This window comes from Molothrus ater, chromosome 7 (assembly GCF_012460135.2).
Source record: "Molothrus ater isolate BHLD 08-10-18 breed brown headed cowbird chromosome 7, BPBGC_Mater_1.1, whole genome shotgun sequence".
Classification (NCBI taxonomy): domain Eukaryota; kingdom Metazoa; phylum Chordata; class Aves; order Passeriformes; family Icteridae; genus Molothrus; species Molothrus ater.
Genome location: NC_050484.2, coordinates 12,494,452 through 12,519,096, shown reverse-complemented (window position 1 = coordinate 12,519,096; position 24,645 = coordinate 12,494,452). Strand labels below are relative to the sequence as shown.

The following is a 24,645-nucleotide window of genomic DNA, read 5'->3' as shown; positions in this document are numbered from 1 at the left end:
ACAAACAAAACAAAAACATATTTTTTGTTTAAAAATCAATTTTTCCTAAGAAGATATTTTATTACAAAAATACTGTGTTTCTGTACCTCTGAAAAAAAATATTTGGAATTACAAAACTTCTACTCTGTATGTGACAGTCCTCAGAATTTTCATATGAACATTTTAGGCATTAAACTATGTTTTTGCAATAGTTTATTGGTCTGAAGAAACACGTGGTTAGATGCAAATGAAATCTTAGATTCATTAAGATCAGTAGAAATTTTACTTTGGTCTACAGGTTAAAAATGTTACATTCGTGCTGGTTTTGAAATTTTTTTCCACCTAGAGATTTCCCAGATTTTTTTTTAATGAGGAAAATACGGCAAAAGCTACAGCAATGCTTAGACTTTCTTTCTAGCTTGCTCTTTTGGGCAATTGAAACCTTATTTAATATGAGAATTTCCAGCATTTTCTCCTCCAGAAAACTCTAGCTAAAGTGACCCAGTAGGTAAGGTTTCCATTTCTGTTGAAAAAAAAGGCAAAACATGAGCTATTTTTGCTAGCCTCCTAAAATACTTCCACATGCAAGGAGATAAAACAGGGCACTTTGGGAGTACTTGAACACCTGATACTGATGTCACAGGAGAAGGCCACAACTGAGCACATTGCTGCTAGCAGTGGGAAGGACTCTGCTTAGCACTGAACGCTGACACAAGAGGAACAGGACAGCTCTACAGAACAGCAGCGCCATACATTAGAGAGCAGACAGGGAACGACACTCTTCTCTCATTGGGAATTCCCTGTCTGGGTTAAACAAGGTCATGGTTAGCCAAATACTTAAATTCTGCATTCATCAAGAATATCTTACTGTGTCTTTAGTCCTTTCCCAAAATCCAAGCATGGATAACCAAAAGGCCTTTTGCTCAGTAGAGGCTCTGGGTATCTAACTCAGAATAGTTTCCCCATTCTTCAGCCCTTCCTTAATGGCAAAGAACAGCTCATAGTAAGGAATAGGCTGATATAAAAGCACTGGAAAGAATCTGAAGGAAGGGAGAAAGAAAACAAAGTAGGGAAAAGGTCTGTAGGAATGAAAATTAGAAAGAAATGGTGAGAACACTGGAAAAGTGCAGGAATTTCCCAACCTGAAAATAGAGAAAAAGTGAAAAAACAAAATTAAAATATCCTTTAGTGTTCATTTGTTCTTATTTTTACGAATGAGGACAGAACTTGAAAAGCAAAATAATAGGAAAAGCAGCAGAGAAACACTTGGGAGAAGATGTGGAGTTTTTACTCTGCTTCATATGGATGCATTTCGTTTACTTCCTTTAGTGCAACGAGCTTTTCCTAAATGGAAGAAAAAGCATATTTTAATATCACCCATTCTTTTAATCTGCTCCAATTTCTAGCACAAACTTAAAATACGTTAAAACAAAATAATTCTTACACATTAGTAGTTTGAAGATCACAAAACCTGATTAAAGCTGGAATGTAGAGTTTGGGACCAGTCTTTTTAAATATTTCAATAGTACAAATAAATTCTTTCTGTTTCACTAAGTGACAGGAAGTTCATTATGAAAATAGTACTCAATGATTTTGTATTTTCTGAAAAATCCCTAATTCTAGTAAGGTCTGGTCTTCATTCATGCAAAGTCACAGCCATAAAATGCCAAAAGATATGTCTTCTAGCATAGAAATACTCTGAATACCATATAAAAAATCAACATAGAATGTAGAAACATTAAATGAAAGGCAATATTTCTGTTTTGCACAAAGCCTACAGAACTTTGGAGTGCAAATTCTACACATACATAGGCAAACTCATTTTATCATCTCTTTTTGGGCAGAACAGTTGTCTGTTCATTTCAATACACAAACACTACCTTACACTTATAAATACCTGCTCTTTACAATGCCTAAGTGCACGTGTGCAGTTTGTACATCTAACACTTAAAGGTCTGTGCTCGAAGTTGTATCACAACGTGCCCATAGGTGGCAGAATGTGCATACACGAGACTCAAGTAACCCTCACCTGGACCAGCTCGTGGGCTAAGCGCCCTAGAACTTTTTGGGTCGTTTCATTAATTTCTAATTCTGTCATGGCTTCCCAGTTACCATTCTGGAGCCTCACTGGCATAGAGAAGATAATTCCTTCAGGAATGCAAAACTGACCTGAAGAAGAGGGGAAAAAAAATACAAAACATGGTTTTTCTGATTACATCCTCACCAGTGTCAACACTAAATCCTACAGACTTGCAAATGTCTACAACTGTAAGATCTCATTATAAACAGAGACTATCTTTTCCAATCTACAGTTCAAAAAAGAATGTCCCTTTTACTGTAACTTTGTACTTTAGTTAGATGTGCATGAACCATAGCATCAGATGGGTTTGGGCTGCAAGGGACCTTTAAAGGTCTCTAGTTCAACCCTTCTGCCATGGACAGGGACATCTTCAAATGTCTCTGAGCCCCATCCAGCTTGACCTTGAATGTTTCCAGGGTTGAGGCATCTCCCACCTCTCTGGTTAGCTTGTTACAGTGTCTTACCACATTCATGGTAAAAAACTTAATTATATCTAATCTAAATTGACCCTCCTTCACTTTAAATCCATTGCTCTTTGTCCTATTGCAACAGGCCCTGCTAAAACATTTGTCCCCATCTTCCTAATAAGAACTTTTAAGCACTGGAAGGTGCTATAAGGTCTCTCCAGAACCTTTTCTTCTCCAGAGCCTTTTCTTTTCCAGGCTGGACAATCTCAACTCTCTCAGCCTGTTTTCATAAGAGAGGCATTCACCCTTGATCATTTTGTGAGGCCCTCCTCTGGACCATCTCCAACAGGTGTCTTTCCTGTGTTGTAATAACACGATTGTGTATCAGTTGTACATCTTAAAAAAGGGGGAAAATTATTGATTTCATAAGGGTTAAATGGCTGCTGTGAAATATTCCATTAATTGGTTTACATAACTACACAAGAAGAACACACTTTCATAGGCTAGGGTCTAAGAATTATAAAGAGTTCTTGCACAAAACACATCAGAAAAGCATTTAAACGAAAAGACTAAGAGATCATCTGCAAAAAGACAACATTAACCCAAGAAATGCCTCTAAAAAGTGAGCATTATCACAAGCTCTGTTAGATTTGGAAGTTCTCATGATGAAACAAACCCTTAGCCTCACATGATTTGTTTTACAAGATTTTATTAAATGAAAAATATTGATTAAAAATAACATTAGAGATGGGAAAAAGCTGTTATATGCAGGGCAAAGCTACAAGAGAACATGTGAAGCACAGCTAGCTTTACCTTCACTAAGTATTCCCACAGAAATGATCTCCTCAGAAGGAGAGCCATGGTACCAGTAGCGCAGCACTGTGGCTACGGCATGCGCAGGTAACATTCCTGTGCCACGGGACACCCGAGAACTCAGTGTGCTCTGTGCCGACACGAGCTCTGAATGGATCCATTCGCTACCAACACAACATGGAGAGAAAAAGCATGACAAACTAAGATGACTGCAGGAAGAGTAGTTTCCTAGAGAAAAAAGAACTAAACTAAAGAAAATAGTCAAAACTTACTCAAACATCACTGCTGAAAGCAAGGCATTTTTACAGACAGAGAAAAAAAGTCTAACAAAAAGTAGCTTAAAAAGTTACAAGTCCTGTGAAAGTTGGGTCATTTACTCAAGTCTTAACTTATTATTATTGTAATTTATATTTTATAAGTAATTTAATATTTTATATGTAATTTTTATATTACTTCTTCTGGAAGAACCTAGCTACTAACCAGTCTGCCTGTGTGAGGCTCAGTACAAGCCTAGAACATAGAAATGTCTGCTCTCCAGTAAACGCTAAGTCTAGACTAGAATGGGAGCTCCAGATAGCCAGGCTTGGGTGTATGTAACATCTGCTGCCCTCTCACTGCACCCACCCTTTCTCTGCTACTGTTCCTTCCACAGGGAGCTATCTAGCTGCTAGGTATCCTTTTCACATATATTACCAAATCATCTCTTTTGGGAAACTGACAACATTACTATGCTCAAGCCTATTCCATGTAATTCAGGTTCAGAAATCTTTTAATACTATTTCAAAGTTCCTTCATGCAAACTAGACATCTAAATCACTACCTGGACATCCATCACTTCGTATAAACTGCTCATGATATAAGAGAAACCCATTTAAAATGTAGGAAAAATATAGTTATAAACAGAGTTAGCAGGAGAGTGCAACAGCACAGCACTAGGAGCTACCCAACTTCTTTTGCAGATGGAGTACCTCAATTTGTGTTTTCCTTTATGTACAGTGCCAATCAGTAAAGACAAATCTTGAAAACAAAAACATGTATTGATGTTTTATTAGACCATCCAGATAAGCATGGATTAAAAGCAGTTCTTTAATTTTACTTGAAAGAAATAAATCTGTACTGTACCTATCATAAATCATACTCAACAAAGGACGTTGAAAATTAGGAGGGCCCCGAATAGCACAGTCATATCCATAAAGTTTTGCATGTGACAAATCAATGTAGTTAGACCCAGTAACACTGCCCCAAACAATCACATCTTTAACTCCTGTAACAAAGGAAAGTGAAAAGACAAATACTTTCAGAAAAATGGGCTTCATAAATCCTTTTCAAAATGAATTATTTAAATCTGTGCCCTGCCTTGCTAGCAGAAATTATTTGATCTAAAAATGCAACCAAGTTATCCCTAACATATGAAACCTCATCACAAGCTGAAAAAGAAGCTTTAATTTATATCATGTTACTGTAAATAATAGACAAAATCTAGAAAATATTTAACTCTTAAAACAGTAACAAATCATATAGCAAACATACAGTTATGTTCCTTTTAAAATCCTCTAAAAATAAATATAAAATCAGTAAAAACGATCATTAAAAAAACCTACATGCTTTGGTGCAAAAAGATTTCTCAAATAACCTGCTGATAAACTATTCAGTCTCTTAACTTGCTTTTTTATTTTATTAGGCTCCAAAATATCTAGACTTGTCATCAATGACCAGTTCTAGCTATGCAACACTTACAGAATCTTGATGCTGAGCAGACTGTCAGAGCACCCCTTTGCTATGCAGTGCAGAACTGTGCAAATAAAACGAAGCTATAACAATTGACCTGAAAATGAAAGTTAATTAACCTCAAAATAATACTAGAACACACTTCTACTTTACTCTCATTATCTGCACAGCAGTATGTTGTCATGTTTATTTACAGCTCCAAAACAACAATGCACTACAGAGTGCAAATGCAATCCTGAAGTCCTAGCTCCCAATCTGCAAAACAATTGTCTTCCTTAGCATATTTGCAGTATGAAATACACACCAGAGTGGCAGGGCTGCATCTCAGAGCAAGCAAAGACTCCAGCATTCTGTACAGCCAAGAAATTCAGTGGGTGCACCACTGTGCATTTCTGCATGCACATCAACTGTTCTGGAATTAAATATCTACTCTTGAAGGTGCACTGAATTCCCCAAATGCTACATAAACATTCACCTGCTGTGTTCATATTCAGCTTCCTGGCCAGCATGGCTTTAGCTGCACTTTCCCAGGATGTTGAAATGGCAATTATATTTTCAGGCCTAATGGATGGGCCATATATCCTTAACATTGTTGCCTTAAGGTTTGCAAAGGTTTTTCCTGATGAAATGACTTTGACCTCACTCTTGGCATTCTTCTCAATCAAGGGAGCATACACTTGGCAGATCTCACTCACTTCTCTGATGTAGTTCTCAAGGGATTGGACTTCAAGGTTTAAGAGGACATCATCAAGAACAATGATAATATCAGCATCAATAAAAGCCTGATCTGTTTTTGTGTGCTCTGAAATACTGCGGAGAAGTGGGAATGCCATGTCTTCAGCTTCCATTACAATACTACGAAGCATTTCCTTAAACTGCTCAGTGTCAAGCAAATGGATACTGATTTCTGTGGTCATCCCAAACACTTCTCCATTTGCCAACAGCGGGATCAGATGATAACAGATTGGAACTGATGCACTGGTAAGAGAGGATGTAGAAAAGTTACAGTTAACAATGAACCACTGCTTGTTTGGAAGTATTACATAAACACAAAGGTGTTTATTTTGTACTAGATTGCACTTAAAGATACCATTAGCTTGTATCCTTTACTGCTCTTTTTGTTGTTTTAACAGGTTAAGAATTAAGAGTTGGGTCTTCCTTTCATTTCTGAAGCCTTTCATTTGAAGGCTTCTCCATCCTGTGCATTTCAGTCAATGCCACCACTTAAAATTTATGTCTCTATAGAACCACCATTTTTAAGGTGCTCTATTAGGACCACTAGAAATACAGGAATTTCTATAAGTAAAGACCTACTCTTTACCTACTCTAATATTTCCAACAACATTTAATGCAAGATAGTTGCACTATAAAATTTCTAGCTTATTTTGTAAGTACTTGCTTTTCCCTAAACTGATCTAGGGCTAAATGATGCCTGTTCATACCCCTCATTTTGAACTGGTGTAGAACATAACAAAACCATAAATTATTTCTAAGTCATATACTAATTGCTAAGTTAAATACTAATAGTGAGGGTGCAGAACCAAGTCAATTAATGAAATTACAGGGATTTGTGATTAGCTTCAGATGGTTACACCTGTTATATGTGATAGGAAAAGTGTATTCTCCTGAACAGAGCAAAAGTTCACAGATACTCTCTTCACTCTCACCTGGTAATCCAGATCTGCATAGGCTTGATAAGACTTTTAATCTCTTCATCCTCTTTTACAATTTCAAGATGTGCCTGCAGGTTCTCCTCAGCAATGGCTAACATTTCCTCACTCAGCATCATTGAAGTGATGCCATAATACTTCTAAGAACAAAAAGGATGATCTCTAAGCAAATGGCAGTCCAAACCCATCAAGGTAACATTAACAATTGCTTTATTTTACATTTGAAGGAGGTAAAAGGAACAACAATTTTGTAAAACATGGGCTTACAGTATTAAATGCAGCTTATTACCTGAGCATATTCCAGAAAATCATTAAGTCCTCCCAGAAGCTGACCCTTCCCTCCACGGTCCAGCAGTTCTCTCCAAATGATAGGAGACTGTCTGTGTTCCCATCCATTTGTTTCACAAATGTCATGAAGCCACTGCTGATGACATACCCACCAGATGTTTTAATACATCACATTTGGTAACATTTAAACATTAAAACTACGAGCATTTCTTACTATTTCCTCTCAATATATAATTACAAAGTGCTTCAGAATTTAATTACCAGTGGGTACAAAATGCAGGAATAATACAAAGCAAGGTATCGTGATACAGTGGGATAGCTCACCTCAAGGTCTGGATTTCACTTAGTTGTCTTAGTGGTACAGAAGACAGCAATGTTGTGAAGCAGAGAGTAATCTGAGGATTCTTAGTCAGCCACGGAAGGTAAGGTGAACAGGTTAATTGCTTTTCACTTAACTGCTTGAATTACTTGGTGGAGGTGTAAAGCAAAATACACAAAGTAATAAACACCACAGTACTGGCTATTTCATGGAGTAAGGCTGCAGTTTTTTTCAGAGCCTTATAGGCAGCATGTCTATGACATAAGTACTCAGGCTCATCCACACTGTAAACAAATATGTGATATTTAACTTCATACTTCCACTGTAATTCAAAGCCCTTGAATGCCACAAAGGCTCTTGACAAGTAAGAACTCTGAAGGTATATGTAATCACAGTGAGCAAAAGATTTACAGGCTGAACAGCCATTTATACTTTAAAAAATACCCCAGAAAACCAAGCAAGCAAGCAAAAACACCTTGAGCTTTTTATTGACATAATACAGTTGAGGCTGGTCCACACTTTGTGCCCATTTTCTGTAGTAAAACTCAGAGATGTCAATTGCTCAAAACATTGTAACCTTTCCTCTGGCTGGCTCTCACAGCCAGAGATGCTTCTGCAGCACCTCTATCTACACAGCAAACCACTAATACAGGAGAAGAAGAAACATACTGCAGATAAGCATATTTCTTGGTTTGTAGAGCACTGAAGCACCTACCAGCAACTTGCCTTACAATCTCTTACCTCCCACTTGTCAGGGTGCTGAGTAATCTTGTGAACCCTGAAGTTGGGTAAGTTAGTCTGGAGATAGTCAGCCAAGAGTTCAGCTTTGGCATAGTAAGGGCAGTTTGCCTTACCTGTAAACATAGCAACAGCAGCACAATTGGATGGTTTTGTCATTCACTGATAAGGGCTTAAAAGACTAAACATTGTTTATTGTGAGCCAGCTAAGGAAGAGTAATTCTGCAGCTGAAAAAGACTCCCGAGCCAGCGTCCAAGGGGCCGAGGAGGCCACTCCTGGGGACACAGCAGCAGAGATGCTGACGCCTTACCGGCGGGATGAGGGGGAGCGCTGACCCGGGACCGCCTGAGGCTGCGCTCCGTGCGGACACGGCTCCCGGAGAGCCGCAAAGGAGCACGGGGGTGAGCCCGCAGACAGGGGCCACTGCTGCAAGCACGGAGAGCTGCCCTGCCCGGCTCCCGGTACAAGGTGCGCTGCCGGAGCTGCCCCGCCCGGCTCCCAGTACAAAGTACTGCTGCCGGTGCGTCCCCGCCCGGCTCCCGGTACAAAGTACTGATGCCGGTGCTTCCCCGCCCAGCTCCCGGTACAAAGTGCTGCCGCCGGAGCTGCCCTGCCCGGGTCCCGGTACAAGGTGCCGCCGCCGCCGGTGCGGCCCTGCCCGGCTCCCGGCTCTCCCCTCACCCGCCACCACGAACTTGGCCATGCGCGCGCCGCCCTCCAACGGTCGCTTTGGCGTTGCTCAGCAACGCGCCGCGCGCCGTGGCAGTTTGTCCCTCGGCCCGTGCCGTCCGTCCCGCGCGGCCTGCCGGGAGTTGGCGGCGCGCCGGGCCCGGTGTCACGGCGGTGCGTGTGCGAGGTAACCGCGGCCGCGGGAGACCGGCCCTGCCCGGCGCCAGCCCCGCCCTTACTCCGGCGTGCTCCGAGCCGCTGCGGAGCCGCCGAAAGACTTCTGTACTCGTGCACTGTCCCGCCCTGCTGAGCAGCGCTCCCAGGGCCAGCGGGAAGTGATCCCGAAAGCCAGCGGCTTCTCCCCGGCACCGGGAGAGCGAGCGCCCGCGGCTGTGCCGGGAAGGCGGCTGTCCCGTGGGATGGCAGGCGGCCTGGGACAGGCTGGCGGGTGGGATCCCGTTACCCGCTGCTGAAGCCTTGCAGGGACCCTCCCGAGCCCTGTCGGGAGACGCGTGTGCCTGGGGAAAGGTCCTTTGGGAAAAGACTCTGCTTCCTGGCAGAACTGGCAGGTAGAGCAGCAAGGAGGAAGCAAGAGCTGTCCTTGTGCTGAGATGTTTGACTGAAATGTAGGAGACCAAATAAAAGCCTCTCTGCAAATCATTTTCCGGGGGTCTTTTACCAAATCTCCCTTCCTGTAAAAGTGTGCAGATTTGGCAATTGAAACTGTGGGAGTTGAAGGTCTGGTAACTAATCCATAATTTTCAATTGTTTCTACAGATGTGTGATCTTGTGCAGTTTCTCCAAGACTGTTTCCACTGGTAGAATGTCATCGGATCCTCGGATCCCTTACTTTGAGTTGGCGTTTCGAATCTGTCCATGAGGCATTAGCAGAAATGAATAATAAAATAAGTTATTTGTTAAATACTGTCAGACGTGTGCATAGGTACAGTTCCATGCTCACTCTCAAATCTTCAGCCACAACAAGGAAACACGTTTTATGGATTGGCAGATACAAGGATCCCTTAGGAAATGTGAACTTCAGGAAATTACTTTTAAATATTTTGCCTTCTCTGCATGGATCATCTCTTCGATTTGTATCTCAAAAGACAGATGTTTATAGCACAGGTGCAGAGGCTTTGGTGAGCGAGAAGGCTTCCCAGAGCTCCTTGGAAGTTGAAAAGTTGGATGATTCTGGGAGCTTCAAAGCAAAGCATGCAGTGGATCATAGTGACCCATTCTTTGCCAGCCTCCAGAAGTGCTCCTGTCCTTGCGACGCGCTGGACCTGGCTGCAGAGGCAGCTGTTTCCATCAAGCACTACACAAACTCTCTGACCATGGCCTGGAGGCTCTACAAGAACCTGTCGGAAGAGCAGCAGCGCTACGAGAAGCAGCTGATCTTTGAGCACCCGGCTTTCGTGAAGCTGTGCCAGCAGCTGCTGCGCGACGCGCGCAGGATGACGCGTGGGGACCTGGTGTTCAGCCTGCACGCCCTGGTAAACCTCGGCGTGCCGCAGAACACCCTCCTGCTCCAGACCCTGGTGAGGGTGTGCCAGGTACGTGTGAAAACCCCACTCCTCAGTTTGGGATTAATGACCAGCAGGTAATTCTGGGAAGCTGTGCAGCATCAAAGAGAGTTGGGTTACATCTCTGGTTTAGTCTGATGTTCCATGGAAACAGTTCCCATAATTCATTTGTGTGTGCTTCTAATTTCCTTAACTTTTGAAACCGCTGCCTGATTTCAGATTTAAAAGAGAGCAGAAATCTCAAAAATCATTACCTCTTCCAAATCAACTAACTTTGACTGATGTGAGACCTTGTGGGTTCTGCAGAAATAAAGATTGTAAACTGACTTTTCAGGGGGAAAAAGAAAATGGCAGTTACAGAGTAAAAGTGGTCAGTTTTTCTTTTCTGAAACTTTTGCTGGTTTGAAGTAAAGCGACATTGTCTAAACTTTTAACAGGAGAAGCTCAATCAACTTGATAATCGATGTATCTCAGTTTTGGCAACTACTTTAGCAGGAATGGATAAAGACAAGAATGTGAGCGCTCTTCAAGCTGGATTACAGTGAGAAAAATATATCTTTCACATGTCCTTCATATTTAAATGTTGTTGAAATGCTTGTCTGTTAGAAATCATCCAGGGTATGTCTGCACATAAAATATGTTCTGTGGTTTTAGGATTTAAATGATCCCATGGCATTAGAGCTGTGTTGGGCAGTGAATTTTGGCACTGTCTTTGCAGTTTCAAGGAGGAGGGCTTTCCAGTGGTAAAGGGTGCTAGACTGGTCACAGGGGATTGTGTTCTGACTGCAGCTCCACCAGTGCAGTTTTTTTGTGATGTTGATCAAGTCCCTTCACATATCTATCCCTTTTTCATCTGTATGCAGACGGGAGATAATGAGACCATCTTACTTAGGGACCTGTCTGATTTTTCATGATGAAAAGCATTGTTTAGCAGCCTGGGAGTATTTTCTTGCAGTTTAGTAATTGAAAACTTAGATGAGGACTAGTTGTGTCCAGCAAGCCCTCTGTGTAATGATTTATCAGAATAACTTCTTTGGCTTTTTTTCTGGGCCTGTGTGATTTATGTGTGCAACCAAAAATGCTCTTTTCCCATGAGATTGATTTTACTGAGGCTATCACAAAACTTGCCATGGATTAGTACTTTTGACCCTGTATTACGTTCTGCATTGAGAAAGTGGATGTGGTACCCAAAAACCAGTTCTCCTGGAAGCACAGCTACACAGTTCTTAAAAGTTGGTGGAAAGCAGGAGTGCCATCTACACTTTTCTGTCCTGATGTCTGGAGCTCTGGCCCATTTGCAGGGATGAGTTTCAGGGCAGTGCACTGCCTTAGAAAGTGACACTTAATATTTTTGTAGGTATGTTTACCTGTGCAGGTATATTTAAGGGTGGTTCAGACCTAACAATTACAGTACCTCCCACTGAGCCAGAAGAGGAGGTGCTAGGGGTGCACCTTCATCTTGTGCAGACAGTCTCTGTGTTATCTCCTGTTCAGCCCACAGCACTGTTTGTTTGGTTTTGTTCCTCACTTGCATCCAGTTGTTGTCTGTGTCCATTCCTGAGTTTCCTGTCTGTTTCAGAACTTGCCTGCGCATCGATGATTTAAAGATAAAAATGCGCAATTTTCTTTTTCTGCAGAAGATTGTTAATTCCTTGAGGCTTAACAGCACTCATATTTGCCCTGTCGCTTGTGCAGTCTGCTCTGGTGTCCCTGCTGTTAAGTGTATCAGCAACAACAATTCATCTATCAGGATTAACACTAAGAAAGCATTTATAATTGTTTCCATGTGTAAAATATCTGTGTCGCAGCTGTGTCATGTAGACTTGTCAGCATTTCAAAAAAAGGAAGGTGGGAGAAGAGCAAGGAATTATAGCTTTCACCTGGGGGCTACATCAGTGAAGAAGAATGGGGGTACTTACCTGTTTGTGCTGAAATGAGGAGAGCTCTTGTGTGTGTTTCTCCATCAGGTTACTAGTGGAGCAGCGCATTTCAAGCATCAGAGACATCTTTATTCTGCAAAACCTGATGAAATGCCTGGGAAAAGATGCTCCAGTTTTTCTGAAAAAGAAATTAGAGGTAAAGTTAGTTGGAGGCTCATTTTTACTCCCACAAAGCCTCTGCTCTTGCATAGTTTATAAATTGTGTATGGTTCTTTGCAGACACTGAAAATGTAATGGAAAGGCAACTGTATTTGCTATATGCATCAGAGTCCAGCTATATCTGTAGGACGAACTTATATTTGGAGGCTGGTAATAAAACAAATGGAGGCAGCGAAACATCAATGCCCTCACCTCTTTGGGTTGGCCACATGGTGTTTCACTGGAAGCGCTCACAGGCTCCTTCCTGGTTCCTTGCCCAGCCTGTGGCTGAAGATGAGGTGACAGAAAACTGGTCTGTGATGGGGCTGTGTCCAGTAACTGTACAAGGCAGGGGGACTGGTGGCAGTGAGATGCCAGAACTCCCCAAGCTCATAGTCTTGCTTTCCTGTGTATGTGGTAGGTCCCCCAGGAAGTATAATGGCTGGGAGCAGGCTGTAGGTATTATGGCAGGGTTACTGGGTTTTGTCCCCTGATTTAAAAACCCTTTTGGAAACCTTCTTTCAAACAGGGCCTGCTGGTGTTTTCATCACATAACTGTAGGGTTCTGATGTCAGAGGTTTTAATAGCATTCATGAAACATTATAAAACTGAGAGGAGAATAACATTTGCACTTGTTAACTACAGGGAGCACTTAATATTCTGAGCCCACAGGGTGCTATTTTTTTACAGGGCAATTTCTTATAGATGCATTTTGTATTTAACCTCTGATATGTATACAGTGAGTGAAAATATTGTATTTTAACAGTCAATATAATTTGTAGTTTCATTTTTACTGTCATATATATCAAGTTAATGATGACTTTGATAAATGAAATCTCCTTTCTGGCATCAGAGCTGACTCTCTGCCTCAGTCCACATTCGTAGCTGGGTGTTTATGTAAAATACAGGCCACTCACATACTATTAAATCACTTTGGAGGCTTACAGTTTTCATGCACATGCAAAACCATAATTGGACTGCTATGAACTTTTAAGTTAACTCTGTCTAATTTATTTCTGCTTCTTTCTTAAAAGTTGGTAGAAGATGTATATTCACCATATTTGGAAATTACCTTTAATGAGGCTTTTTTTCTTTTAAAATAACCTTATAAAGGCAAATTGCTGGGAACTTGTGTAGTGACACATTTCTGGAGCACTTGACCTGCTATAATTGTGCATTAAGAAATTGACAGTAGTTATTATATGTTTTTACTGGTTTTTGCTTCTTTTTCTTTCCTATAAATCTGAATTAAGGACTTTGGGAAAGTTTTGGTGATAATGTCTTCACCTGAAAGCAATGATAATATACCTGAAGAATGAAGGATTTAATAAACTCTGGTTCACTTTAGATGGCAGTTCTGAGAGAAATAGATGGTTTGACTTTTCCGAATGCGCTGCGTATGTTTTTGGCTCTTGCTGCAATGAATTATTGTTCCCTTCCAATCCTGAATCCCTGCAGTAAAAAGATCCAGGGTAAGAAAAAAATATGTTAATTAAATTTCCCTTCCTTTTACCAAATTCTTCCTAATTATTGTCTCATCTCCCTTTTCTGATTTCCTTTAAAACTCAGGAAACGTCTTTGTTTTACAGGATATTTTAGTTATGTGGAGCCATTTGACAAGCAGCAGAACGGAAAATTACTGATCAATAATAAAAGCAAATAGCTCTTGTCATCTCTACCCTTCTTAACATTTATCTGGATTACATATTTTTCTTTAATTTTTTCTGTACACAGGATTTAAGAAAATTTCATTTTAGCAAGGAAAAGAGATTTCAAATAAAATTTTATAACAAATCTGAATTGGAAATTGGCAGCTTACAGGATGGATTGGTGACTTAGTGTAATTAGTTGGTAAACTAAAGGAAAAATAGTGTTTCCTTGATTACTGGATTTAATTATTGAGTACTGCTTAATAGCCTCATGCTGTATCCCACAAAAATATTAAATGAAAGCTAATGCTTTCACCTCTCTATAGTTTTCCAGTACATTGCTTAAGCATATGCGGTCAGTATGTGTTGATTCATGCTTAAAATACATAAGAATTTGTGTCTCAAAAAGCACAAAGATAGCAAAACAGCATTCTTAATAGAAATGACCCAGAAGCATTGAGGCTGCTTGTACAGTCTTTATTTGTCCTGGTCATTCATATATGTTAGGACACAATGTTTAATTGCACATCCTGCCTTCTCCTATAGGACTTCCACTGCACTCAGCACATAGGCCAGGTGGCATACACAGAGGGAGCAGTGACTTTCTGCAGCATTTTTTTGGTGCATGCTGAAAATCAAAAATCCCGGAATAGAAGACATCCTGGGAACACAATCTTCTTACTTATTTTGTTAATTTGTCCCCTTTGCTGATGATGTATTGTAGCTTGATTCTGACTCAGTTTGGTTCCTTCTGTCTCTCAGTTTCTTAATATGTTTTAGCTCATTTGAGCTTTTCCTAGATAGTCACAGTCTTCCACAGTGTCTTATCATATATTTCCCTTCCTCCATCCCTTAACCAAACTGTTCCTACAATGTCTCAGTCTCTCCAACCTACAGCTCCCATTGCTTTTTATCATTTGTCCTTCTTTGATCTTCTGTTACAGAAAACATCCATGATGTTCCATTTCGGCAGTTAATTCTCATTCTGGAAGTTTGTCACACTCTCCAGTACCGTAATGTGAAACTGTTTTCAGCATTAGCAGACTATGTTAATTCTACTGCCTACCTTTGGGACAAAAGACAGGTAAATTTTTTGAGACCAAATAATTTATAGCAGTACTAATAGAGTATTTGATGCTTCCATCTTACCTTTTTTCATGTTTGTGCTTGATCTTTGGAGAACAAATGTTTATGAATACCAATCTGATGAAGCTGTTGCATTTTTAAATGCTGTTCTATTTATTGATAAGTAAAGAAACAAAAGTTTTGAAAAATTTGCTTTCATTAAAAATGTCTTCTATGAAATCAACAGGTAGTATCAACTTCACTGGGTTTTTGACTTATAAAACTATCTTTTATTTTAGATTATCCTTTTTCTCTCTGCCTGTGAGGCACTTGGCTTTCAGCCTACTGAGTTGCTGGATATTTTTGCTGAGAAGGTGACAGAAGACCCTGATTTCCTTAACTTGAAAAACCTTTTGACTGTTCTTCGAGTGTATTCACGACTCAACCATGTTCCCAGAGTCCAAAAGCATCTGTAAGTTTTCATTTAGCGTGCCTGATAATATGTTAGATAGTCATTACAGAGTAATGCATGGCATCTAGTATTTAATTTTATTTGTGAAAGAGCTAATAATCCTGTTTCATTCATCTGTAAGGTAAATTGCTGTGTCTTTTTGTATTTTTTCTAAATATGATTTTTTTTTCTTTAACTGAAAGACTAAACAGGTTCTAGACTGACCAGGTTACTAAATCTGTTGATAGGTAGCTGTATCCTCAAAATAAGAATCAAATACTAACGTTAGATAACACAAAATACAATTATACAAGATAATAAAGATTCCTAAGTTGTATTTTTGTTAGAAAAATGTACTTCATGTAGCCTTATTTGTGTACTTAGATACTTTTCTTCTTCTTTTGGGAAAGGTTTTTTGAGATTCTTCATCGCTGCTTGAACAAGTGCCTGCCTCAGATTTCCAACACAGAGCTGCTGAAGGCAGTGTATTCACTTGGCATCTTAGGATATCTTCCCCAGCATGCCCTTGATGAGCTGCTGCAAAAGGACAGCAAGGATGAACTTCTACTGCCAGGTCAGACCTTACTTTGTCATGTTCTTCTTTTAAACAGGATGTCTGCCTGTGTATGTAATTTGTTGTAATTGTATCAGCAGATTAGAAATTAAAGAACACAAGCATGATTAATATTAAATTTGAAGTCCTCAAGACAAGCTAATGTAGTGATGGTGATCTGAGTGATCTGGGTCTGCTCTAGGGAATCAGGCTTATTGTCTTGGCCCCATGGTGGCAACAGTTTAACAGTAGGTGTGCACTTAAACAAAGGCAGTCTTAACCATTGCAAACTAACTTTAGTACCTGAGTCATGAGTAAAAGTGGGATTTGGAATGCTCTGAGCTACAGTGGTTTGTAGGAGAATTTAGTTTCCGCATTACAATTTTGTACAGCTATTAGAGTAGCCAAGTGGATTTTGCTATGCTAGACTATAGATGATAATGAAATGAAAAATTCTGTGGGATAATATATTGCATGTAATATTTTTTGTATCCTTTTTCAGATGATCTTAAGGAACAAAACACAATGATGCTTCGCTGTGTGAAAACGTGTATGGAACTTGACAGCCCTACTTTCACAAAGCCTGCCTTTGTGCTGACTGAGAATATGTCCTCATTAGTATCTCTTAATCTCAAAAAGGCTCAGGAGGCACTGATAGAACTTCTGGGAGATGAGAACATGTTTCTGCAGAATGTTCAGCTGCCATACAGATATCATATTGGTATAAAGTGATATTAATGTCATATTATTTTAATACAGATTAATAATCCTCAAAATGATGAGATGGAAATAAATTTGAATAGGGTGCAAGTGATTAAAAGTTTAACACTTTGAAGACACAGTAATCTAACAAATTATGTCATTGATTGATGAATCTACTTCTAAGGATGCTTCTATTAAAGTTTTTAAGTCAATTTACTAAAACTTTTATGATTTCTCTTGTTTACAAAGCTGCTTTGGACTTTTTTTTTTAGGCATCAGCAAGCAGATGTTAATTGTACATAAATCCAATGTGGCCAGCTTTGACAGAGTTGACATGTTAGTACCAAATTATGTTAGAAAGAAAGCCAAACAGCAGCTGCCTTATTTGCTCTTCTCTTTTGTTCTCTTGTTTTTTCTCTGGAGTTCTGGCTAAGATGTAGGCTCTACTTTCATTTCTAAAATGGGATATGACTTCTTTTGGTTTTGTATTCCTAAATATTTCTAATGAGGAATTGGATTGCAGGAAAATCTGAGTAGGCATGACAGACTGCGATTAAGAGTAGTTTCTTTAAATAATGATTTCCGTCTGTAAGGTTAAATCTGCAGTTTCCAGAAACAAATATTTTTTTTCTTGAGATGGGTAAGCCATAGCTTTATATTCATTGTTGGGAGGGAAAGCTATCAGTAATAATTCAATTATTAGAGATGAGCAATTAGAAACAGACCAGTAGACCAGTGATGGTGTCTATTAACTTTTTCGAATGAGCTGTTCATTTGAGAACAATTTGAACAATTAATGGGTTCAAATGACAACATTAATTTTAACCTCTTGCAGAGTTAAATGTTTTGTTGTTTTGTTTTCAGATTTTGAAATCAGAATGGATTCAGACAGAAAGAAGGTGCTCCCCATAACTGCAACAGATGATCATCCTGACTCACGTGTTCAGAGGTGGTATTTTTTTTACTGCATATTTTTTCTAGCATGCTTTTTATTTGCATGTATCCTGTCCAATTACTTCTTTGGTTCACTGATTTGCAGAAGTAAAGTAGGTGGCTCAGTTGTTATTTGTGCTCACCAGAATATCCAAAAGTTGCCATGCCAGTGCAGAGCAACAATTCATCCAGCTCGATACCTTCTTCTAACAGAGGCTAACATTTCAGAGAAAGAGGCAGGAAACATCACAGTGATCTGATATTCCTGTAATGAATGCAGGTAGCAATTTTTTTAGTGTTTGTCCAATTAAACATTCAGTTATTCTCTCAAGTCTCAAAAATTTGCATCTCAGTGATATGTCAGTTAATTCAGCTACTGAAATATAATTTGAATAAAAAGGATCATGATATCCACCTTTTAGATGATCAATTTAATCTTGTGTAGAAGACTGACCTCTCAGTAACTGAAGCAGGACATATATCATTTAAGTAATGCTTAAGCAGAATTGGGTAATGCTTAACATTTGTGTGCTGGATCACTGCACAGCAATGTATTTTGTACAGTTTGCTTTTTGATTAAAGGAGAGCTAGTGAATTGTGTAACAGAAACTCAGTGTTCCAAGGCATTCAGCTTTCCTCAGCCTTCCAAATAGGTTATTATGGCAGGAAGTGACTGATTATGAATGTCATTAACAAAGGATCAAAGTAAATGCAGAACCTGTCAAATTAATGGAGAATGTCGAATGATCTATTTCCTTCTCATTGTGGAGAAGTGGAGATCTAAGTGCCTAATTCTGCTGTAGGTATTTGGGTAGATGCTGGTGCTTGTGTGAAGCTCATGGAAGAAAATAGTCTAAATTACTTAAACCTGAAGAAAGAAGAAGAAATGAAATTTGTGCAGTCCTGATACTTTTGCCTACCGGAATGACACATCTATATTCTGCAGTACTAATGGACATCATGGAATTGTTGTCTCATAAATTATTATTTTGCATTTGTACAGTGAAGTCTTCCCTACTTTCCTTGGTTGCAGGTTGGCTTTTCTGTTTGCTCCTGTGTCTGCCTTCTGTCTGGGTACAACACACCCCCAGGGGAAGCTGGCAATGAAGAAGAGGCATCTAAATAAACTGGGCTATCATGTGATTCTGGTGAGAAGAGCCCTGCTACTATCTCTGTTTCTGTTAGCAGCACAGTGATGAGTATGTTTGGTATGTTTTGTTCTACAAAGCATGAAGGTTCACCAGGAATGGTGGGCTTTCTCCACAGTGGTAATTGTGTATAATTTCTAGTTAGAGGATAGTGGTGCTGTCACTAGGTAGAAAAGAGAGAGGAACTCTAAAAGACAAGCTACTACACCATTATCAGTAAATTATTAGTTAAGGAAAAAAAAATTCAAGCCACAAATTGCTTTGTACCTGAGAAACCTATGTGTCTTCAGCATATTTCTCTGATTTTTATAGACACAATGATTCAAGTGAACTTGTTTTCAGAGTACAACTTCCTGTGGCCTTCTCATTGCTGAGCACTTGGTTTGTAGGACAGGGTATTTTGGACAATAGAAATAATGTACCCTGTCCTTTTACTTTCTTGCAGATCCAGAACAAGAAGTTTCAGGAAATGAAAAATGAAGATGCAGTTGAGTTTTTGAAAAGAAAAATTTATTCAGAAGATCCTTCCTCTTTTCCTGAAGCAACTGTGCAGGATAATAATTAAAATAAACTAAGAGTTTCGGGTCTCCTGATTTCTCTTTTTCTTGTGTAATTTCTGTAAGGATTTTAACAGAAGAGATAAATAGTTTTATATACAACTACCTGCTCCACCCATATTACTGAGTAAGAAATGGTTGTGAAATTAATACTGCCTGCTGATAGTAGGGGCTCTCTTTTGTGAGGTGGCAGCTGATTTTCTTTAATGGAAGGAAATAATTGATCCAGAAAGCACCCTGACATCTATTGCTGTTACAATGTCTTAGATTTTTCTGTACTTTGCTTCCCCTCCTGCGTGCCCCTAGTTAAATTTCTCTCTTCTCTAGAGCTGGGCCTGGGAAAAGATATAAGTTTAACTGTTTCAAGTGCTGTTGCTACCTAGCTCACAGCTAGGCACTAGGAGGATTTCCTCTCAACTATGTAGTTCTTTGTGCAGAACTAGATATGGTAAATCAGTAAATAACTAAGCCTAAGTGGTATATTAAAAGATCCAGTCATGTGGAAACTTCCTGAAAAAATCAGTCTTGCTCAGTTTTCAGAACTTTAGGCCAGTAATGGTCCTGTTTGCCTTTATGCTTTTTCTTTTGAGCCCTTTGCTTCACTGCTACTGTAATAGATTTTGATGCTTCTCAGTGCAAGAACATAGATCTACTGTGTCTTTATAAGCTGACTCCTTCTGTCTGTTCTGATATAAGCAGCTCCACCACTATTCATAGAGGTGTTGCAATACTCAGATTTGTTCATTATCCCCTGCCATGCATCTCCACAGACCTGTTATGTATTGGTGCAATTGATGATGTTGGCAGTTCCAGAGCTGCAAAGCAGCTTTGGACCTTTGATAGGAAGGAGCAGAGAGAACTGATACATCTTTTCTGTTCTTGATAACATGTAACTGACAAAACACATTTCGTTCTGCTGGAGTTGCTCAGGTTGCTAACAGCTTGCTGGTTTCTGCTGTAATCAGATCTTCACTCACTATTTTGCTGTAGCACAGTCCCAGGCCCGTGGGATGAAGGGAAGCAGGGAAACAGCCATACTTGCTACAGTGCCTGTGTGCTACCTAACCGTGGAGCCCTTGCTTCACTTGCTAAGCTACAAGCACTGTGTTCTTTGTCTTTCTGAAGTAGCGCGGACACATGGTTAAGGTACTACGATGATGATATTAAAAAGGCGTTATGGTAATGAGATAATGTGGAAAGAAACAATATGCTTAGAAAACTTCACTGCCCAACTTTTTTGTGGAACATGTAGATAGAATATAGTGCATATTTATGAAGGAAGCAGTGTAACCAAAGCAGCATGGTTGCCTCTCTCCAGCATAAAAAGCAGAGAGCTGTTTGGCATTTCAGTCTCTGAAATGCAGCACATGCAGAAAAACAGATTTGAGGCAATTGTAAAACTTAAGAACCAGAGCAGGGGTCATTTGCTTGACTCAATGAGGAGTTTGTTATGCTCCCTTTTTTGGACCTTCTGCTTTAAGGAAGCACTGACAGTGAAGCAGGCTGGTCAGTGCTATTCTGTTGTTCTGAGCTGGACTCATGGTCCCAGCCTGCACTGAAGGGTGTCTAAAATATTCTGTGCTGGGGGGCCAGGTAGCACCCAGAGTTGTGTTTGAGATGGTACTCGGTGCTGTTCAAGCTGGAAACCTGCAAACCAATGCTGTGGTGTCAGCCATGGCTCTTGGGTGGGCTGGGGAGCTGCTTCCTCCAGCTGCTCTGACCTTTTCAGTCAGGTCCTCAGTTATAGGTGTGAAAATTCAGGGACAGAACACAGGCAGGGGTGCCAGCAGCCTGGACAGAACTAACCAGCGGTGGACACAAAATGGTACAGCATGTTATTAAATTAGTTAATTACTATATATTCTTTCTTAAACTCCCTGTGAGTAGGTAGAAACTTACACAAGCAGGGTGGAAGTGTAGTACTATTCCATACGGATCACCTTGCTTACTGAAGTTTCTTGCTCTATGCTCTCTCAATAATTTATGTTATCTACACTGATTCAGAGTTCCAAGCTGTATGAAGCTGCTGCCAGAGACTTCAGAGCTGTGGGTTTCTTGGATCTTTACATATGCTAAAAAGGTAGTCTGCTGAAAATAAATCCAGGTTTTTAAGGTGTCCAATTCATGTAGTAAGATCTAATCCCTGTTTTGTGCATTACAATCTATATTTAGAATACCATTCTCCTCTCCTGAATCATTATTAAAATTAGTGGGAGACTCACAATGAAGATCAACAATAATTATTTTGCATCCGTAATTATGGGGTTTGTCACTGCATGGAGTGCTTGGTGTGAAAGGTGCAAAATCCCCTTTTTAGGCCAAGCAGGTACAAAATGGATGATTTTAGCTGACCTGTCAGTGAGGCTAACTGGAGATGTAAGCTGCGTCTTTCCTACAATTTTTACAGTCTGCCTGCAGATTCAGGAACGTGTTTCTAACCTTTATTCACACTTGGAACACTTTTTAAGTGCAGTGGCTGGAAATTGTTTCTCAATGAGGAGTGAGAAACAAGGAAGCTGCATATGGATTTATTTCATACAGCCCATGGGTGTATCTTATGAATGGATGGAACCAGACATTTGCTGTGATGTTTGACTGACTGAAGGTATTTCAAGGGTGTATTGCATCTGTAGCAAGCCAAGGTTCTCAAATCCATGGGAAATGAAAATAAGTAATTCATTAAGTAAACTAGATTGCTGAAGCAGGGGAAGATTTTCAATGAATTGAAGGCTTGTTAAAGAAAGTATAGGGCTTAGAGTAATTATATATCTATGACTTAAGGACAAGGGACTCAGCTGCACTAAGCAACCATCTATTCAACCAGACTCTCATAGGAAGGCACTATATTTTATTCCTGGGCCACAAAGAAGTCAGAAAAGTAGAAGCATGTCATTCCTTCATTCTGAGCTATGAAATATTGGACTTCGTTATTGGTCCTGCCAATCTCAAAGAAACAGATACTGCCTTTTATGATTTCTGGTTTTTACATGCTGCTTGCTGTTAGACATTATTTCATTCCTAAATATTGTCTTATTTTAAAACAGTAAAATGCCATGATAAAGCTGGATTATCTAGTATTTTTTTCCTTGAGAATAATGCATATACTGTTCATCCTGTGAAATCTCCACATCATCAGAAGGCTATACATGCAAAAGGGTGACAAGGTTACATCATTTTCATATATCACACAATCAAAAAGAAAACATTGAGAGAAAGATTTACAAATGTAAGTTATATAGCAAGTTTCACAGGCCCAAGGATCCATGTTAAGCATTGCAGGATGTGTGAACAGATCTAAAATGAAAGAAACAGGCAGAAGATGTGGGCTGCAAAGGTCACAAAGGTTCTTGCATTAACAAAAAAATAAACTAGTATGATCTGAGCAAAAATGAAACAAATTTTATGAAGTAATGTAAAACAAGAACAGTGAGTGTTTGGAAAAACAAATTTCCTCCACAAACAGCTGGATTTGCAGGCCTGATGATCTGTAGTCCTCTCCAGTTTGGATTTCTTCATGTTTAAAACTACTTTTGAACCCTAACTCCAGCCTTCTCAGGGTATTAAATATTCTGGCTACGTATTTCATAACAAACATATAGGAACTCTCTTTAAAATTTCCACCTTGGTCTCAAAATGATAAACATATTAATAAGTGACTGGAGAAAAGGAACTAAAAGTTCATTGCAAGAGTGTGATTTTTGTTAAGAAATCAGAATCTAAATAAGCTGGGTCTTGATTTAAAGACTGTTTCTCAGGTATTGCAACAGTTTCTACATAGACAAGAGGTTGAGTAATGCTTTGTAGGCAGAGAGCTAAAGATGTGGCTCTGGTTAATTGCAAAAGTGAAGAAAGTACTAAGACTTCCCTCTAATTGGCTCCTCCCTCCCTCCCCCTCTCTCCCTTTCTGGTCATTGCAGTAAGTATTATTGTATATTGCCATTTGTTAATATTGAGCTATTCTCTTTGCACACAAATATCAGTGCATGAAAGCTTGCATGAACGAGGTTCCAGTTTCAATATCCCATTACTGACATGAGAATATTGGAATTAAAATAGAACTGCAGGTGTTTTGCAGAGCTCAAAAAAAGGTGGAACATTCACTCCTAGTTGAAATGTGCTGAAATTAGTTATTTTAGAACAAAACCAGAGCCATAGTTATCTGATGGTTGTGACATGCATAATTTTAAAGGGACTGTGGTAGTTAAGTGTAGGTTTTACTGAACATGTAAATCTTGTGGTATTGGGTTTTTTGCTATAGTAACTACAGTGGCTTTAGTAGTTCTTCATCTCTTTTAAGTGATGCAAATACTATGGAATTCTGAACTATGTTTAAAATCAGTCCTCGTTGTAGCAGGTTTTCCCCTTTTTTCAGTATTTCTGGGCAACAAAGTGAAAATATATGAATGTGGTGGCAATTGTAAATAGCCACCCAGAAATAACAAGGAGGAGAATTTGTATTTGTCTGCAGCAGGTCCTTGTGTCCACAGATAACCAGTGAGGTTTTTGTTTCATCCTATTTCCTCTCTCAAAAAATGCTCCTATGAGTACTTGGTAGCATTGTTGCCATGGCACCTATTAAAACCTAGATAAACTCTTGCTTTATGAAGCAAGATGATTTTTTTTTTTTTTTATAAACAGGAGAATTTATTTTCACTTTGCACTGCCTATAGGTAAGGGACTCTATCCATGCTTACAGACAGGGGCATTTTTTACTGAACATTTCTGATTCTTGAGGGGGTGCCATAGTTTATTCTTATCAGTTCAATCCACAAAGGGCACTTCTGAAATCTGTATTTCCCCGTTTGATTTTCATGGTACAGATTTTGCTGCACATAAGATGTCACCTGTATTCAATCACAGTTTAGAAAGGTGGGGAAATATGTGGGGACTGTGGGGAAAGGGGGAGTGGCTCCTCAGCTGGTTTGATTAAAGTCAATGCGCTACAGCAAATATACACCAGCTGAGGGAGTGGCTCTACAACTTCAAAGCAAAAAACTTCAAGTGTTAAGTGAACGCAGTTTTCTCGTTCTGCAGTAGGGAGCAGCTGGTGAATTGGCCTCTGACTGCACAGACACTGGTGTAAATAGCAACAATTGTCACTAAAGTCTTGATTTGTGCTGACACAGATGAGATGTGATTCAGGAAATATACAATGGCCTGTTGTGGAGGAGCCCACATTTGAAATGTCATTCACATGATAAAAGACTATTTAGTCTTTTAAAAGACATATATTGAAAACCAATACTGTATGGTCCCTTTGTGATTGCTCAGCAGTTAGATATCAGCTTTATCAG

The 24,645-nt window shown here is 39.5% G+C and overlaps 2 protein-coding genes across 5 annotated transcripts; one reads left to right on the top strand and one right to left on the bottom strand.

Annotated features, from left to right (window-relative positions):
* Positions 1-1,139: 1,139 nt before the first annotated feature.
* MDH1B (malate dehydrogenase 1B) lies at positions 1,140-8,727 on the bottom strand. 2 transcript variants are annotated; one of them, XM_036386302.2, is made up of 9 exons: positions 8,719-8,727; positions 8,026-8,138; positions 6,967-7,101; positions 6,675-6,817; positions 5,483-5,985; positions 4,402-4,543; positions 3,280-3,443; positions 2,009-2,148; positions 1,140-1,323 (listed from the first exon to the last, which is right to left on the bottom strand). In XM_036386302.2, the coding sequence occupies exons 4-9, from the start codon at positions 6,794-6,796 to the stop codon at positions 1,267-1,269; spliced, it is 1,128 nt and encodes a 375-aa protein (XP_036242195.1). In that variant the 5' UTR covers positions 6,797-6,817; positions 6,967-7,101; positions 8,026-8,138; positions 8,719-8,727; the 3' UTR covers positions 1,140-1,266. The 2 variants fall into 2 exon arrangements, with proteins under 2 accessions (XP_036242195.1, XP_036242194.1); XM_036386301.2 differs by lacking the exon at positions 8,719-8,727 and having other exon boundaries at positions 8,026-8,280.
* A 105-nt stretch (positions 8,728-8,832) lies between these two features.
* Positions 8,833-19,374, top strand: FASTKD2 (FAST kinase domains 2). Of its 3 annotated transcripts, none has more exons than XM_036387112.2 (12): positions 8,833-8,866; positions 9,470-10,245; positions 10,653-10,756; positions 12,183-12,291; positions 13,642-13,765; positions 14,887-15,026; positions 15,307-15,479; positions 15,869-16,032; positions 16,514-16,732; positions 17,578-17,662; positions 18,680-18,794; positions 19,240-19,374. In XM_036387112.2, exons 2-12 carry the CDS (start codon positions 9,586-9,588, stop codon positions 19,357-19,359), a joined length of 2,013 nt encoding a protein of 670 aa, XP_036243005.1. In that variant the 5' UTR covers positions 8,833-8,866; positions 9,470-9,585; the 3' UTR covers positions 19,360-19,374. The 3 variants fall into 3 exon arrangements, with proteins under 3 accessions (XP_036243005.1, XP_036243002.1, XP_036243004.1); XM_036387109.2 differs by having other exon boundaries at positions 8,835-8,879; XM_036387111.2 differs by lacking the exon at positions 8,833-8,866 and adding an exon at positions 8,900-9,261.
* The last annotated feature ends 5,271 nt before the right edge of the window (positions 19,375-24,645 follow it).